Here is a 16,221-nt window from a genome sequence, read left to right as displayed (position 1 = left end):
ACCCTGGTCCGGACGTTCGCCTCGTCAGATAAATGGCAGCTCAGCAGTTTTCACTGGGCCCTCCGTGGCTTGTCACTGCACTGTGTGACGGTGGAACTTTCTCCCAGACTAAGCGCATGCTGGTGGAGAAGATGGGCAGAGAGGCGGTGGAGCTGGGTCACGGCGAGGTCAGCATCACGGGCGTGGAGGAGAACACGCTCATCGCCAGCCTCTGCGACCTGCTGGAGCGCATCTGGAGCCACGGGCTGCAGGTCAAGCAGGTCAGTGTCTGACGGGGAGCGTGTTGGCGACGAGGCCCGCAGCTCGACCTGCAATCTGCTGGGATGCGATAAAGTGTTTGCATCCCTGCCTCGAATGTGAGCTAACTGCAAAAACAAAGGTCATTATCGAACAAAGCCGCCCAAGATAGTCATCACTATTGTGTTGCGTATGCATTTTGCAGTGGTCTCTCTCTTTTTATTAAGTACCTATCTGTGCACTCAGGGTCACTCCCTTCAACAGTCTCTTTGCGGTGCTATTTGGAGAGAGACTTTCTCCAAGACCTTCACTCTTGCTTCACCAGGATGTTGCCTCAGGCATCTTTCTCCATGCTCTTTTCCTGCCAGGGTAAATCGGCCTTATGGTCACACCTGTTGCACTACCAGGAGAGCGAAGAGAAGAGGGATGCCCCCCCAGGCGGTTTGGCCCCCCCAGGTATGCCACGCCTGTCACCTCGATCTGCTCTCTGGTGGCTGTGGACATACTGGATGAGCACTGGAAGCTGCTTTTCTCAAACGATCAGCAGTCACATTTTCAGGCACAGATCAGCAAACACGCCATGAATGCAATGTTATCTCCTCAGGCTTCAACCCCGAGAGACGCAAGTCTGATGCCGGCTCCGCTCTGCCCCCCCTCAAAATCTCCCTCATCCAGGATATGCGGTGAGTCACCTATAACTCAGCATGGTCGGCACGTGGGAGAAACACCTGTGGCGAGGTGTAATGTGCATTGGCTGCCTCCCGTTTCAAGATAGCGATGTAAAGTAGAATGTACTTAAAAAGGCCTGTGTGAGGTTTAAAAACATACTACTACTAATGTGAAGTAAACGGCGACTGTCTATGAAAGTGATAGTGTTTATTGAGAATGCTAACTGTTGGTCCTAAAATTGCACTGTGAACTAACTGAATAACTGAAGCCTGAAGGAGTTTCCTGCTCACCCAAATGTTTATGTGACTTTTGTATTAGTTTTTCAGTGTCTTGTTGGTATTTAACACCCTATAGCATGTTCTTATACTGGCTACTTACTGCCCTCTACTGACAAGCTTGTGAATTTTATATTTCCAGTTTCTTTGCTTCTAGCATAAATGTTTATTTTGCCTCCTGAGTTTATTTATTCTGTTTTATACAGTAATGTTTGTACTAGAGAACAATGTAATGATCTGTAATAGAAAATGGTTTCAAAATAAAGAGATATAGGATTTTTTTACATATTCTTAGTCACGCTGTATAATTTTCAGCTTTCCCATTTTATATTTTTGTTCTTTTATATTAAGTTATATTTAAATGTAACCTAATCCAAATGCTAGGTGCATGAACTCTAGGATTTGTTCAGCCAGATGTGTGTATCTTGAGGCAGAACAGCTGCTATGTTCCTGCACGTCTCTGCGAGTCTCTGCATGCATGAAAAATGTTAATGTCGTTCATCAAACAAAAACGTTGTTCATCGTGTAAGACCAGGAAGGGGCTGAGCAGTGTGAGGTGGCAGCTTGTACCGTCTAGCCTGACTGCTAGACTTCCTGCAGTGCATTGAAAGCAAGACAGCAGGAAGCTGTCTCTAGCAGTGCAGGGAGACTTTTGGCTCTTATACAACAATGACCTAATGCTGCAGGAACATTATAGCATGCAGGGGAATTTAACCTGGCTTGTTAGAACTCCAAGTCTAGTCATTACTAGGGATGGTTGTAGCCATTGTCAATGGAAGGAGGTGCGTTAAAACTCTGAGCCTGGATATTTCCTATTGCTGGATCAACTCCTGGATACTTTTCCGAGGTTCTGTTGTTTTCATGGCTACAGTGGAACTCTGAGGGTTTGTGGTTCCATCACCTTGTGGTAAAAGTGAGTTTTTTTATTAGCGTTAATCTGATCATCCCTTGCCCGCTTGTGCTCCATCCACCCTGTCGCCATACCATTCACCCCTCTAGGCACATCCAGAACATTGGTGAGATCAAGACCGACGTAGGCAAGGCAAGAGCTTGGATGCGCCTCTCGATGGAGAAGAAACTTCTGTCCAGACACCTCAAAAAGCTGCTGTTGGACCACGAGTTGACCAAGTGAGGAGATCATAGTCACACTAAACATCAACGCAGTCTAATTTAGGGCATGTATTGTATTAAGGTTTTCTATATTTAATTATGCTGTGTTGAAAGAGAGACCTGTCTGGATTGTTACAAAAATTAATAGATGAGTTTATTAGTTACACACAGTGCCACGTGGGGGGGGGGGGAATATGATTTATTTACAGCAGTAGTCTTTTGGCCAGTTGGAGGATGCGAGAAACCTAATGCAGCATTTAAGGCAGCGCATTGCCAAAGCACTCAGCTGGGCCGTGTGTCTTCACAGCAAGCTGTACAAGCACTATGCCTTTCTGCGCTGTGATGATGAGAAGGAGCAGTTCCTCTACCATCTCCTCTCCTTCAATGCCGTGGATTACTTCTGTTTCACCAACGTCTTCACCACCATCAGTGAGTGCTTGCGTCTCACATGAGGGGTTTTAAGGGGAATGACCTTAAATACCTAAGTACCGTGATGTGGCACCTTGGATGAATCTCCTCCATCTCAGATATGAAGTGATAATGAACAGGACTGCAAACCCAAGTTCATCACCATTAAAATACTTTTCTTTCCAAGTATACCAAAGGCCCATGTTGCTATGGGAGGCATATGGATTCTGTGCCCAGTGGGAATAAATTATTCAAACCACCCCCTCACCACCCCCCTAAATTGTTCTGTGTAGCACATAAAGGTAAACCTACAAAGTATATGAGGGGTACTCAACCGGTGAATTCTGGTTTGAACTGAAACACAATTTAATCCAGATCAATCAACTCCCCACCCCCAGCTCTCAAATTTTATCTGCAGATTTCATCATACCCCCTGAAATATTTGTACTCAATCACTGAGAATACCATGTGTAATTTTGTTATAACAAGATCCCTGTATGTTTGTTATAATAATTTATTTATAACTATAAATGCATGTAGTAGACTTTTTTGCTTAGTATTACCTTTTGTTCATGTCAAAAATAAATTATGTAGTAATTCCTTCTGAAAGCATATTTTCCAAGCTTTGTAACATATAAGTGTATATTTCAGCTATATGTGTAGCCCAAAGGTAGCAATCAGGTTGATTCATTCTCCGCTGTCCTTCCATGTCCTCGATACAGTGATCCCATACCACGTGGTGGTCATCCCTAGCAAGAAGCTGGGGGGGTCCATGTTCACGGCCAACCCCTGGGTCTGTGTCTCGGGGGAGCTGTCGGAGACGGGTGTGCTCCAGGTCCCCAAGAACACGCTGGAGATCACCTTTGAGGTGAGAGCGGGTTGGTCCACTCAGGGTGTTGGGGGCTGGGGGTCACTCAGAGAAACCACATCTGCAGGTAAATGACAGCCATTCCTCACACATAATAAACCCTGTCAAGCTGGTCATTCATTTACTTGGAATAGTAATTATTAGCGCAGGTGGCTTTAATGGCACCTGCGGTGGACTAGAGTTTCGCGTGAAGAGGGAGAAGTTGGTCCTGGTGAGTCACCCTATGACGCCTTACAGTGCCAGAACCTGGGCAAGCTGACCACAGTGCAGATGGGACATGACAACTCAGGGCTTTATGCTAAGTGGCTGGTGGAGTGCGTCGTCGTCCGAAATGAGATCACCAGCCACACCTATAGGTGAGTACCAGCAGGTGCACCCTTTTTCATTTCCATGGCCGTTGTAGGTTTATGCTGAGGGACATGGTTCGTTTGTAAATCTGGCTTGGTGTTATCTGCCTTACTACATTACTTACGTGTGTATCTGGTGGCTGCATCATCAGGTTTCCATGTGGCCGTTGGCTCGGGAAAGGTGTGGATGATGGAAGCTTAGAGAGGATCCTAGTTGGGGAACTGATTACGCCTAGTACAGAGAGTGAAGACCGGCTTTGCAGGACACCTCCGCTACAGCATTCCCCTGGGATGATACGGAGGCTGGTCACCATCTCGCCAAGCAGCAAACCAAGTAAGTATCATGGGGAAAATGATAAAGCTGGGGAGATGAAAGAAGTGGGCAGGTTCATTTTTTTGTATTTAGAGCATTTGCTGTAAATAAGTTTTCATGCGTTGCCATATGAGTAGTGTTGGGTCTGACTTAGCATGTAGACTTTCCAAAATATCAGAGTTTCTCTGGTTCTTCAGAGAAATACTAGTGATCTGAATTCATGGGTACTTATAATAAAGAGAATCTCTCGGTGCTTTCTGTTACTTTATCTTGTGCTCCAGAGTTAAATACAGGTCAGATTCAAGAAGGAGTGGGAGAGGCCATCAACGGAATAGTGAAGCATTTCCATAAGCCAGAGAAGGAGGTGAGGCGTGATGTCAGGTGTTGTCATTACATGGTGGCGGGGGGCTCAACAAATTATACTCCTGACCAGAAAGCTGGTGGAATCTGGCTGCTTTTGTTGTCTCCTTGGTAAAGTATTTCCATGAGTTTTAAGTAGAAATTTCTGGTAAAGAAAATACAACAAAGATTGTATATAAAGAGACAGTATGTTCAGTAATATGTGACTAATATTGTATCCCTTTAGTAGTATGTATAAATCTTTTTGGAATGTTTTGGAACGTTGCTAGCAGTACACAGAAAACAAACAGAAGTGAAACACTTGATGTGACCCTGGAGTCCCTCTTATAATGATCAGCGAGTTCATTGGCCTCTCTGTGTCTCTCTCTCACTCTCTGTCAGAGGGGTAGTCTGACTTTGCTTCTGTGTGGAGAGGGTGGTTTAGTCTGGGCTCTGGAGCAGGTCTTCCAGCACGGCTTTAAGTCCCCACGTCTTTTCAAAAGCGTCTTTATCTGGGACTACCTTGGTAAGGGCGCCTCTCCTCACCTGAAGCCAAAGGTGTCGTTCTGTCAGTGATACTCTCACTGTTCATCAGTGTCCCAGGAAAATGGAGGCCGCCTGATTGACCTTATGTCACTCTACAGAGAAGGCCCAGGGTCACTTTGAGAGCTTGGAGCAGCAGGAGATGGCGGATGAGAACTGGCGGATGAGGGCGCGAAATTTCTGCCGCTTCATGAGAGCCATCAATGGCACGCCCAGGAACATCGGAAAGGACGGAAAGTTCCAGCTGCTTGTGTGTCTGGGGGCCAGGTGGGTACACCTACAGTGCGATGGCTGGGGGGTTTAATGAGCAATGCTTTCATCACCGGAAAACCTTGTACTCTCCGGCCTGTCATTTATCACATAGTAATCAGAGAGTGGCTGTTTTCTCTCCGCTAGAGATAGCGGAATAATTAGCCTTCCTGTTATTTCCTGTGCCTTGATGTGTCATTGGTGGTTCATGTAGACAAATGTTTGTCATCCTTTACTTGTGTGGAAGGGTGCCAAACTGGGGGGGGGGGGGGGGTTCATAGTCAAATCTCAGTCTGAGAGGAAAAAGCAGCTAGCAAAGTGACCATAACTGACGGAAAGAGTGACTGAAGAAGAGCAGAAATCTTTCTTTGTTACGATTTAATGGTCATTGATGCAGTACAGTACAACCAAACATTTGCATATATAGTGCTCACAGAAAGTCTTGGGACGCTTTGTTAATTCCATAAAAATGTGACAAATTGATTGGTTCCGTAACAAAAGTCCATTGACAAGCAATGTTTAACATGTCTGCATATATCTTCCACTCAGATATTTTTATTAAGTGTCATCAGTTCTGTTCTTGCCATTTTACTATTATTTGCCAATGTAGGTATTGGCTCGCAAATTATACTAAACAGAAATATTTTGTATTTTATGTTATTGTAAAGGTGTTACTAATTAATCAGCACCCAGTAAGACTGCTTGTCAATGAACTTTTTTCTGAACTCCGAACAGCTCATTTAGAAGTATAATTTGGGTTTAAGTTTATTAGTACTTGAAATGAATGTTCTACTTAAAACTAGTTGTTATTTTCTAATGTGATACATTTTTTGTCCACGAATAAAGTAATGGTCTTTGTTATAAAACCAATAAATCTGCAATATTTTTACTGAATTAAACAGGCATCACAAGACGTTCTGTGAGCAGTGTATGTGTTGCATCTTGTATTCTTTACCACTTTGCTGGATCGTAATTGTTCCGCAAGTTAACATGACTCATTCTGCCCCACAGAGAGCACCTGCTGCACCATTGGATTGCTCTTCTGGCAGACTGTCCAATCACAGCACAGATGTATGAGGACATGGCACTGATAAAAGACCACACACTGGTGAACTCCCTGATTAGAGTGCTTCAGACATTACAGGAGTTCAACATCACTCTGGAGGCCTCGCTTGTTAAAGGCATCGGCATTTAGAGCACTCGTAGGATGTGACGTGTCAAGCAAAGGAGAATTTTTACAGACAAATTAAACCTTTTTTAAAATGGTGACAGACTTGGGAAAAAATGTCTAGCTTATTTAAAGCTACCTTTATGTTTGCCATATAGTAAGTGCAATGAGCCTTTTTAAATGTTATAATTTTTATCCTTGAAAATATACTGTTGTATATTTCAAATGTTTTCTATTATGACTTGTCATTTTTATTTTGGTGAACACACACCAACACGCGCTATACTGTGTTAATGACAGCTGAATATTTTTGTGGATGTTGTGAACTGCTGACAATGGGTATGTTTAAATGGAACGCAATGAACAAAAACAGTTAATATATTTTCAGAAAGGAACAGTATTATTTTAATATGTATGTCAAGTTGCTTGCTCTGTTGTCAATTTTTTTAAATCATAATGCAGAGCTCAAAGCAAATGATGTAGATGTATGCTTTATAAGTACTAACAATGAGTCAATTTTATATTTAAAAGAGGAAGAATTCCTTTCAAAGAGTTTTATATCTTACAATAGCAATGCACAGATTAGATCGTTCTTGAGAAAGTAACGTCCAAATCTTACATATCATACTTGAGCAGCTGAAGAGGCAGCCCCAACCATTTAAAGAAATGTAGCTTGAATCACTGATGCACAATTGTCCCCATATGAGCAGTAATAAGAACTTAGAAAACTGTGGTCCACTAACTTTCTACATTAATGCTCTATTGTGGACATAATAGTAGAAATGTGTCTTTTTAGCATTCCTTTGAATACCTCGATATTTATTCACCTTAAATCGTACACTCACACTTTCTGGTAGTGATTCGTATGGCTTTCTTTTATGCCTTTATTACATTCAGTAAAGCAGCTGAAATGACAGACTGCAGCACCCCTGAACAGCTTTATAATGGGGATTGCATAAATTAAGATTCTGAAGCTCGGTGCTCTGAGCGTTCAGCTGCATGCAGGACAAAAATTACAAACACCCTCTACTTCAGGAGAATAACTCGTCTGCTGTTCTGTAGTGGCTGCCCAGTTTCACTGTGTTGGTGAGATTTAATGTGGATATGGTATGGTTATTATGTAAACTGGCAAGGATCTACTTGCCTTTCTTTGACCTTTGCTCTTTTCATTTTCTCAGTTAGTCATTATTTTTATTGTAACTGTTGTGAATGTACACTCAGTGGCCAGTTTATACGATACACTGCCTTAGTAACATAAGCTTGCTCCTCGAACCATGTGGGTGCAGCTTCATTCACACAGCACAACAATGTTAGTACTATAATAAACAACTGAATAGCTATGATCTAAGATATTTTGAAAGTGGTGTGATTGTTGGTGCCTGATCTGGTGGTTCTAGTACCTTGGAAACCGCCACTTTCCTGGGGTTTTTCTCACACTATCAAGAGTGTCTAGAGTCCGATACAATAAAAAAATAATAAGACCCAGTCAGCAGCAGTTCTGTGGGTGAAAACATCTTGTTAATGAGAAAGGTCAGAGGAGAGTGACCAGACTCATTAAAGCTAACAGAAAAGCCACAGAAATAAGAGCTACAACAGTGGTGTGCAGAAAGGCTTCTCTTAATGCACAAATTTCCTATAGTCTGGAGCCAGTGGGTCCTCTGGACTACTAGCTGGGTGTACCAATTAAAGTGCCTACTGAGTGTATGTTATTGTAGCACATGGTTTCATTGTTAGAACCTTTTATTAAGATGTTGAGTTATATATACGCTGACAGAAGACTGCCGCATTAATACATGCTCACAGTAGGCCATACCATGCAGTTTGAATTGACATGAGATGTTCGAGGTTGTGCCATGATTTTTCCACTGTACTAAAATGGCTCGAGCTTCCCGTCACATACCATGCTCTGCTGCTGTGTCTGCTATGCAATTCCCAGATCACTGGGGGAAAAATCCACAAAGGAATTTATGGACAGTACCAAGAGAATGGTTGGGTCTGCCTTATGATTTTACTAACAGCACCATAACAAAGTCATGACAAAACTGCTTTACAGAAGCACATGTGGAATTTTCAATTTTCATTCCAACAATGCTTGGATGATACTGGCACTTTGTCTCACGACATGGCTGGCATGAGCTTCTTGGGATGTGGGGTGTTTTCGTATTTCTTCTTAGCTGTGTTATGTAATGTAATAAAAGTGGTTAATAGTGTACAGTGTATAATAACAGAACATGTCTGTATGTAAAGTGTATTGTATATTTTTACAAAAAGCAGAAGGTAGACTGAAATTACTAGTAATGTATATGGGAGATAATTTTCTAGAAGGCTTTCTTTATCATTCTTGTAACTGCTCTGGGATCAGAACTGTACGAGAACCGAAGCCATGTACTGGATCGCCAAGAGTGGTTACATGTGTTATATCTGTCTCATTAATAAAGAGTAAACGTTTTGGATCAATAACAGGAATGTTGTTTTACACGTTGTGTTCTGTTTTATTTTTCTTATTCTTCCTGCTGCCTATTCCTAAGGTTTGAAACTGCATTGGCAGTGTCAAAATGCCAAATACTAGCGCATAATTTGGTAGATAATGTGCTATTAGAATCACCTGTAAGCTGCTTTAGACAAAATAATCTGTTAAGCAAAACTGAATCCAAATATATTCCAATAAGTTATATTTAATTTTCTACGCAATGCATTAATATTTATAACGCAAACAATTCCTTTAAGCATATGAGTCAACTTTGCGTCGGGAAAGTCGCTTCACAGAAGTAAACTAACATTTTGTTATAACTGTGAAACTGCATGAAAGATATCAGAAAATATTTAAAAGCGCGTTATGCTTTAATACCATCAGAATCTTTCGGTAACACCGCGCCAAATTGTGAATGAACCAAACACGCCACACGCACGTACACAAAATGGTTATCCATAGGGGGAGGAGTCAAATTCCTGCATACAATGTAAACACAGCAACACTTGCCAGAGCTTGCTGAAAATATTGTGTCGTCCAGTAGGTATCTGCACTCATTTTTGAGCACGTGGCATACGAATGATGCACAATTCAGTCTTTAGTAGCATTTGAAATTAAAATATAATGTGATTGTCGAATAAATAGCTATATCCCTTTCGCGCCATTTCGGAAACCCCGTTTAACAATGGAAATTCTACTCAAGACTGCTTCCTTGTGGGTGATGTAGTTTCAAATGCTCTCTGCATCGGTAGATTTCCCTGATCTTCTAACTTGTTCACTATCCTACCCAGAATGCAACAATCTTAAATGCCTGCCATGTCGTACTTTTATTGGCTGGATATGTGTTCAAACGCAAACGTTAGACTCCTTATATGGTATTTCTGTAATACTACGCTTTGTGTCAATGTTTTTTATGTTAATTATATTCTAATGTCCAGCTGTATTCAGTAGTAGTACGGCATGCGCAGTGTCGTTTTGAGAAAATAGAAAGGATTCAAAGTTTTTGGTAAGTCGTGTTTTTTTCCTGATTGATTGGTTGTATATACTATGAATGAGTATTTGTACGTTATTTTTTTTAACTTGAAAAGGCATTTAGTCTATATGAAATTAGAGTAAATAGAAGCATGGTGATCATTAACGCACAACAATGGGAGATCGTGCATGGGGAGCGTGGCATGGCAGTAACAAAAACTACATCAGCCACGGAGTCGTTTCGCGCTCACACCGAGCAAAAGTTTACATTTCTAAAGTCAGCGTTGTCTTCACATATAATATACAAGCGGGTTATATCCTGTTACACAATCGGAGACTGACTTCGAGTACATCGTTCCTCTTAGTAAATTTTAAGTCCGAGTTTGTTGCATGCTTCTTATAATCCGACGCACCTCCCCGCGTTTTTGTTGCAAAGATTCAAAATATAGCAGCATGTTGCTCGCTGTATTTATAACTCCGTAAAATACCTTAGACAAAATACCTTTTAATCAACCGCTAAGTCTCCATAGTTTTGTGTCTTAGTAAAATTATTTTTGTTATGAGTTGCTTTGATTGTTACATGATGGCGTCAGAAGGCATTTTGATGGATTTAATTACGGTGCGATGCTAGAGAGGTGCTGCGCCATTAGATATTTCGTGTATAATTATTTTTCATTACCTTCTAGCACTACATTAAGCCGGTTTTATTTATATTTGCCGTATTTTCGATGAAGCGTTTGCTTTTTGAATTAGCTGAAATACTACTTTCAGTTTCGTAACTGAAATACGGTATACTAGTACCGGACTTTCCTAAAAGAGTTTTACTTTTTAATCAACAAAATACATTTCGGTTGATTCTCTAGAAGGTTTTCTTTAGACAAAAGCATGTTTAGCTATGAATGTGGGAGTTGGGATCTTTCAGAAGTGCAGAGTGGTATCTGTGGTGGGAGTTTTTTTTCCTCTTTGATGCATTTATGTAAGTAGCTGACGAGTAGAAAGATGTCACCGAACTAACAGTTTGTTAAAGATTAGCATGTAGAATATATTTTGATTTTTGTTCTTCGTTTTTTTGGTAAATTTAACAGACAAAACTCCAGAAATAAGCGCATCGCGTTTGGTCGGTGGCCGCCCCCTTCGCACGTGCGCAGCCTTTCCTCCATCGCCGTTGTTCGCGGTTTATTGATCTATTTCTGTTTGTTTTCTGTTGTTTTTCTCTTCTACATATTTTGAACAGAGGTCGATAACTCCCTGGCGAGCTTTGAAAATGTTCGGTTTTCATAAATCGAAGATCTATCGGAGTCATGAAGGCTGTTGCATTTGTAAAACCAAGTCGTCAAGCTCCCGCTTTACGGACAGCAGCCGATACGAGGAAAACTTTAGACTCTGTTTTGGGTAAGTTAAACGATGTGCAACCCAAATTTTATTGTAATTAATCCTTCTGCTTTTTACTTTGTTTTTAATGCTAAGTTGTATCACATTTTTCATTACGTATTATGTAAGTGGATTGTCTTAATGAACAAAATAGACACTGCAAATAAGGAATTTGTAAATTCTCTTTATAGACTAGTAGAGGATCGAGTTGGAGACATCTGCAATGCCTGTGTCTTATTGGTGAAAAGGTGGAAAAAACTGCCGCTTGGATCTAAAAAGAACTGGAACCACGTTAGTCATCATTATTTATATATATATAAGTATATTTTAAAGAATTCATCTTAATTTCAAATCAGCAAAATAATTTTCAGAGCAATGCAACATACTTGAGTTCTGATTGAATAAAAATGAATTTAGTGTACTTTAATTTCTGCTTTTTGATAGTCTGTCTGGTTCTAACCTTCGTTAGGTGGTAGATGCAAGGGCTGGGCCTGGATTTAAGCTGACCAAACCCAAGAAGGAGAAAAGCAGGGAGGCGAAAAAGAAAAGCAAGCTGAAGAGACTCCATAAATTTAAAAGACAGAGTGAGTTGCAGTTTTGCAAAATGAAAGGTGTGTCAGTTGTTTACGTTGCAGTGACTGTCTTTTTCAATTTAATTATGGTCAAGTAAAACAATAGTTAATAATTAACTGCATTATTTGACAAAAACTCTGTGTCCCATATTATGTATTTGGATGTCAGTTTACAATTTATTTTAATTAAAGATAATGAATGTACTGATCAGCACTGTCTTGGCCTGCAGACTCCGATGCCCATAGCAGCACCTCCAGTGTGTCTCCTCCACAGTCACCCAGCTACAGCAATCAGTCTGACGACGGCTCGGATGTTGAATCGAAGCAGAGGCGTGCCTCACCATCCTCCTTCTCCTTCCTCGATCTTTCCTACTGGAAGAGGTGCAGTGCTTACTTTAACATTCTTTAATTAAAACACATGAATGTGTTTATATGTAGTTTGCAGTCTACTGTAGGAGCGGAATGGAGGATGGATGCTGTATTTCTGTTGTTTTTGTACCTTAAGCTTGTTTGTTTGTCACATAAGCCAAAAGAAGTATATTAATAATAGAAATTGCCTTAATACTCTGCCCTAATGTTTTTGTTGAGGAATTTCTAGGAAGTAGCTTCTGTCTGGGCTTAGGATCAACACCATGGCCAATTCAGATGGATATTTTGATCAAAGTACAATTTTTTTTTTCTTTACCACGAATCTGGTATTTAAAAACGTAGCCTGCATGTTTTGATCCAGGGGGACAAAACTTTTGCCCTGGACACATTTGTCTGTGTTCTGGCAGGTTGATGATCCCTGGCCGGGCTGAATTATTTGTCAGCTGTGCTTGGCCTCATGGATTTTAAGTGATATTTTGTGTGTTAAAATGTTGATTACATACAGTGCCATTGGCATTAGGTCAAATCCTGAATTTGTCACCTTCATATTGTGACTTTTCTTTCTTACAGACAAAAGGTGTGCTGTGGGATCGTCTACAAAGGTCGCTTTGGAGAAGTCATCATTGACCCGCGCTTCTTCAAACCCTGTTGTAGCTCCAAGAAGCAGGAGACTCTACTGCCTGCACAGGAGGCACACCTTTCTACTCCTCCTGTTTCTCTAGCAGAGGAGGACCTGAAGGGGACCTGGTGATGGCCCACATGCTCTGCCCCCTCAGAGTCTCATTGGCTCCTCTTAGCTTTGTCTCCAGTGGCAGACTCGACCTCCACAATTCCCTTTGTAGCTTACTGTATAGCTGTTAGACAGGTAGACAGTGTCCCATTTAAAAAAAATTATTTTGAATATTTCTTTTTTTTGTATAAAAATGAATTTCCCTATCTTTTTTAAGAAAATGAAAAATAAAAAAAGCTGTTTTAAGGTCAGGGCATTAGTTTATATTTATAGTTTCAGGAAGTATGATTATTACTTTTTTTTTTTTGTCCAGAAGCAAACGTGGGTTTTTATGTATTCAAACTGTGAACTCATCCCATTTTATCAGTGCCAGTTTGTAAATACGGTTACATTTAATGGTTTTTACTTTTGGTTCTTTTGTCCTTTTTGGCTAAAAAGGAAGTTTATTTCTGTATTATGCATAGATTAACATGATACATCATTTCAACGCAGTGATGGGTTCTTATTTATGGCATTTTGTGGCAACTACTTCTTATTCTGCATATTTTAGACACAAACCACGTTACTGACGTTTTTGTGTGTTTGATAGGTCCATTCCGGGTATCTGGGAAAGTATGACGTTCAGGGCAGTGTTGTTGGGTTTTTTTTTTTTTCTTTTAAACCCCAGATGCCTTTCAAACTTAATTCCTTCCTGCAGTACTGACCCTAGATCAGTTATCAACAAATGTGTTCGGAAGTTGGTCAGTTTTAATAAATATGCAATGGAAGTATGGAAGGTGTTTGACACCTAGGTTTGTATGGTATCACCTTTCAGTAGGTGTGTGGCCCCATTTTGCCTGTCTGTTGAAACATATTTACTCAGACAGTTGATGTATCCGAACTTTCATTGTGTGTACGTACATCTATCCAAATGCACCTAGTCTCAGTCTGTAAAGCTCTATCCCATGGTTTCCCAACAAGGTACCTTTTAATTATTTGCTCTTTATGCCTATATTTTGTCAGGCTTGTATGTCCTTGTAAGAAATTAAGGCATTTTGAGCAATTTGATGCCACGAGTCCCCTCCCCTTTACTACTTAAAGGACTGCAGCATAGTCCTTTACACATTGTGAAAGCTAAGACACTTGTGAGTATTATGGTTTGTTTATATGCTTTAACCCATGTGAAGCACGTGAATGCTGATGTCAGGAAGGATCGTAGCCTGTATAATCAGCTCCCCTGCTAATGTTGTCTGAGAAACTCCCTCATGGTTTGTCATTATTCAGGTTATTTGTAACAAAAAAAATTACAAATGAAATCTATGCAGACGTTTTGAATGTGTGAAATCATGCTGAATTAAAGAGCCAACTAACATCAGGCTAAGAAAATTCCCGTTTTTCTTGTGAGCTTTCAAAGACTGTACCTACGGTTGTGTGGGTTTTATCAAAGCTGATTATGCTATGCTTTCTTTTTACGCTTAAAAACTTCAAAACTCCCTGACTTGTGACTTCATGTGTTCCTCAGGAATTAAATGGACCTTGTAAACTCTTTGATTTGAATAAAACATCTCAAACATGTAAAAATAAATTCCACTGCAATTTCTAGAGGGCGCTGTCAAAATATTTTACCTTATTATATGGAATATGTAACAATGTCCACTACCTCTTCCCACATTTTTGTTATTGACCACAACCATGTGGAATTCTGCAACTAATTATTTACAGTAGTAAATTAATCTATTGATACACTTCTGCTACGAATCTGTATTTAGCTGTGTTCTGCTTAAGGTGACTTTAGTCAGGGCCTAGTTTTGTGACAATGCCTCACTAATGCTCCGTCTCCCTAGCGGGTTGGATAATTTTACCAGCATTAAATATTGGTAATTTTTTTCTTTATTATAGTAACATAAGAACATTTGGATTACAAGTTTAATACCAAATGTAGAAATATTGCTGATTCAGATTTAAAGTCATTTAAAATGTGCTTTTTTTTATTCCATTGTAGTTTCCATCGATTTCTGCTATAATTTATATTTATTTATTTTACAAAATAAACTTTCCTGATGCTGTAAAAACTTTTTGTGCACTTTTTGGGAGTTAAACAGGATGCTATTTCATATATTTCATCTATATTTTTGCTGATTTAAAAAATTAAATATTTAATAAAGTATTAAAATAATTATCTTATGTTTCATATCACCGATAAAAACATGCTATTTTAGTCCGTTAGTATTATTTGGTACTGCAGTACTCAGCTCAGTGATGGCAATACCCCTACGCGTTCAGAATATGTGAGCGAAGCGCATGCAATTTGCATGCCCCATTGTATACATGCAATAATCCCTGCTTCGTAATCTGCTGAATTCCATTAAATGTGTAAATGTTCCTTGGAGATTAAGTCTGTTAGTGGACTGTTTGTGGTTTTAAATTTCATTAAATTGTGAAAACAAAGCAAAATGTTTGGAAAATATTTTTACAAACATAAACTCATACACGCAGCAAGGTAGCTCGGTGGATAACACCTTCAGTATCGGGGGTGTGAGATGGACTGTGTTGCTCATATAGCGGGGATTTTCTTCTCCCGTACGGCCCCTCCCCAGCCCATACCTGCAGACACTCCCGATCCCCTTTTCTACTCGTTTCTACTCGTTCTGCCGATAAACCACCGATTTCCTGCATCTGGACAATTTTATCGTTGGCATGCCTAATTTTTTTGCAACCTGTCTACTGTATAAGCGGATGGAAGGTTGCTGGATGGATGCATTAATACCGCAAATATACTGTAACTTAGCATAACCAATACGAACGACACAATGGCAAGAATTAAGACCGTACGCATGTTAGCAGAAAACAGTTGGACATTTACAAGGTTCCCGTTTAATGACAAAATAAGCGGCGTGATTTACCAACACTGAAAAGTGATTAATCTTTTGATGTTTCGTCCAGTTGCCACAGGGTGGCGCCATCGCCCAACGTAAGAAGGAGTGTATGGCCTTTCGCAGAGGCGCTGCGAAGCATTTAGTTACATCGCAGTGAGTGACTCGCCCATGTTACTATTGCAGGGCAACTAAAAAAAATCACCCATGATTGCTTGCACGTCTTTTTCCTTTTAATGATTTAAAACCTTGGTCAGCGTACTTTAACCTCTTATATTTCGATACTTGAATTCCAACTTGAGAAATATGGATTTTACTTGTTAGGGGCCCACAAGACCGCAATTTACGCGTGGCTTTAA

General features: G+C 40.3%; 2 protein-coding genes across 6 annotated transcripts in view; both read left to right on the top strand.

Annotated features, from left to right (window-relative positions):
• Positions 1 to 8,992, top strand: part of LOC125751894 (DENN domain-containing protein 5A-like) — a 38,571-nt gene extending 29,579 nt beyond the window's left edge. For all 4 annotated transcript variants that reach the window (XM_049031303.1, XM_049031302.1, XM_049031301.1 and 1 more), the window contains 12 exons: positions 108 to 260; positions 606 to 693; positions 842 to 920; positions 2,181 to 2,309; positions 2,599 to 2,720; positions 3,422 to 3,567; positions 3,805 to 3,923; positions 4,067 to 4,248; positions 4,509 to 4,591; positions 4,969 to 5,092; positions 5,211 to 5,376; positions 6,370 to 8,992. In XM_049031303.1, the coding sequence (XP_048887260.1) occupies positions 108 to 260; positions 606 to 693; positions 842 to 920; positions 2,181 to 2,309; positions 2,599 to 2,720; positions 3,422 to 3,567; positions 3,805 to 3,923; positions 4,067 to 4,248; positions 4,509 to 4,591; positions 4,969 to 5,092; positions 5,211 to 5,376; positions 6,370 to 6,553 (1,575 nt within the window). In that variant the 3' untranslated portion in view covers positions 6,554 to 8,992. The remainder of the gene's footprint in view (positions 1 to 107; positions 261 to 605; positions 694 to 841; positions 921 to 2,180; positions 2,310 to 2,598; positions 2,721 to 3,421; positions 3,568 to 3,804; positions 3,924 to 4,066; positions 4,249 to 4,508; positions 4,592 to 4,968; positions 5,093 to 5,210; positions 5,377 to 6,369) is intronic.
• Positions 8,993 to 9,846: 854 nt separating this feature from the next.
• LOC125704085 (SIN3-HDAC complex-associated factor-like) lies at positions 9,847 to 14,364 on the top strand. Of its 2 annotated transcripts, none has more exons than XM_048969403.1 (6): positions 9,847 to 10,002; positions 11,203 to 11,360; positions 11,531 to 11,630; positions 11,809 to 11,923; positions 12,142 to 12,292; positions 12,851 to 14,364. In XM_048969403.1, exons 2-6 carry the CDS (start codon positions 11,233 to 11,235, stop codon positions 13,029 to 13,031), a joined length of 675 nt encoding a protein of 224 aa, XP_048825360.1. In that variant the 5' UTR covers positions 9,847 to 10,002; positions 11,203 to 11,232; the 3' UTR covers positions 13,032 to 14,364. The 2 variants fall into 2 exon arrangements, with proteins under 2 accessions (XP_048825360.1, XP_048825359.1); XM_048969402.1 differs by having other exon boundaries at positions 11,809 to 11,950.
• The last annotated feature ends 1,857 nt before the right edge of the window (positions 14,365 to 16,221 follow it).

Source organism: Brienomyrus brachyistius, chromosome 11 (genome assembly GCF_023856365.1).
Source record: "Brienomyrus brachyistius isolate T26 chromosome 11, BBRACH_0.4, whole genome shotgun sequence".
Classification (NCBI taxonomy): domain Eukaryota; kingdom Metazoa; phylum Chordata; class Actinopteri; order Osteoglossiformes; family Mormyridae; genus Brienomyrus; species Brienomyrus brachyistius.
The sequence above is the reverse complement of the archived record's forward strand: the minus strand, read 5'-3'. Positions and strand labels throughout refer to the sequence as shown.

Coding starts and splice junctions, on each gene's coding strand:
- LOC125704085 (XM_048969402.1), top strand. CDS start 11,233: ATGTTCGGTTTTCATAAATCGAAGATCTATCGGAGTCATGAAGGCTGT. Junction 11,631..11,808: donor CTAAAAAGAACTGGAACCAC/GTTAGTCATCAT, acceptor AACCTTCGTTAG/GTGGTAGATGCAAGGGCTGG. Junction 12,293..12,850: donor GATCTTTCCTACTGGAAGAG/GTGCAGTGCTTA, acceptor TCTTTCTTACAG/ACAAAAGGTGTGCTGTGGGA.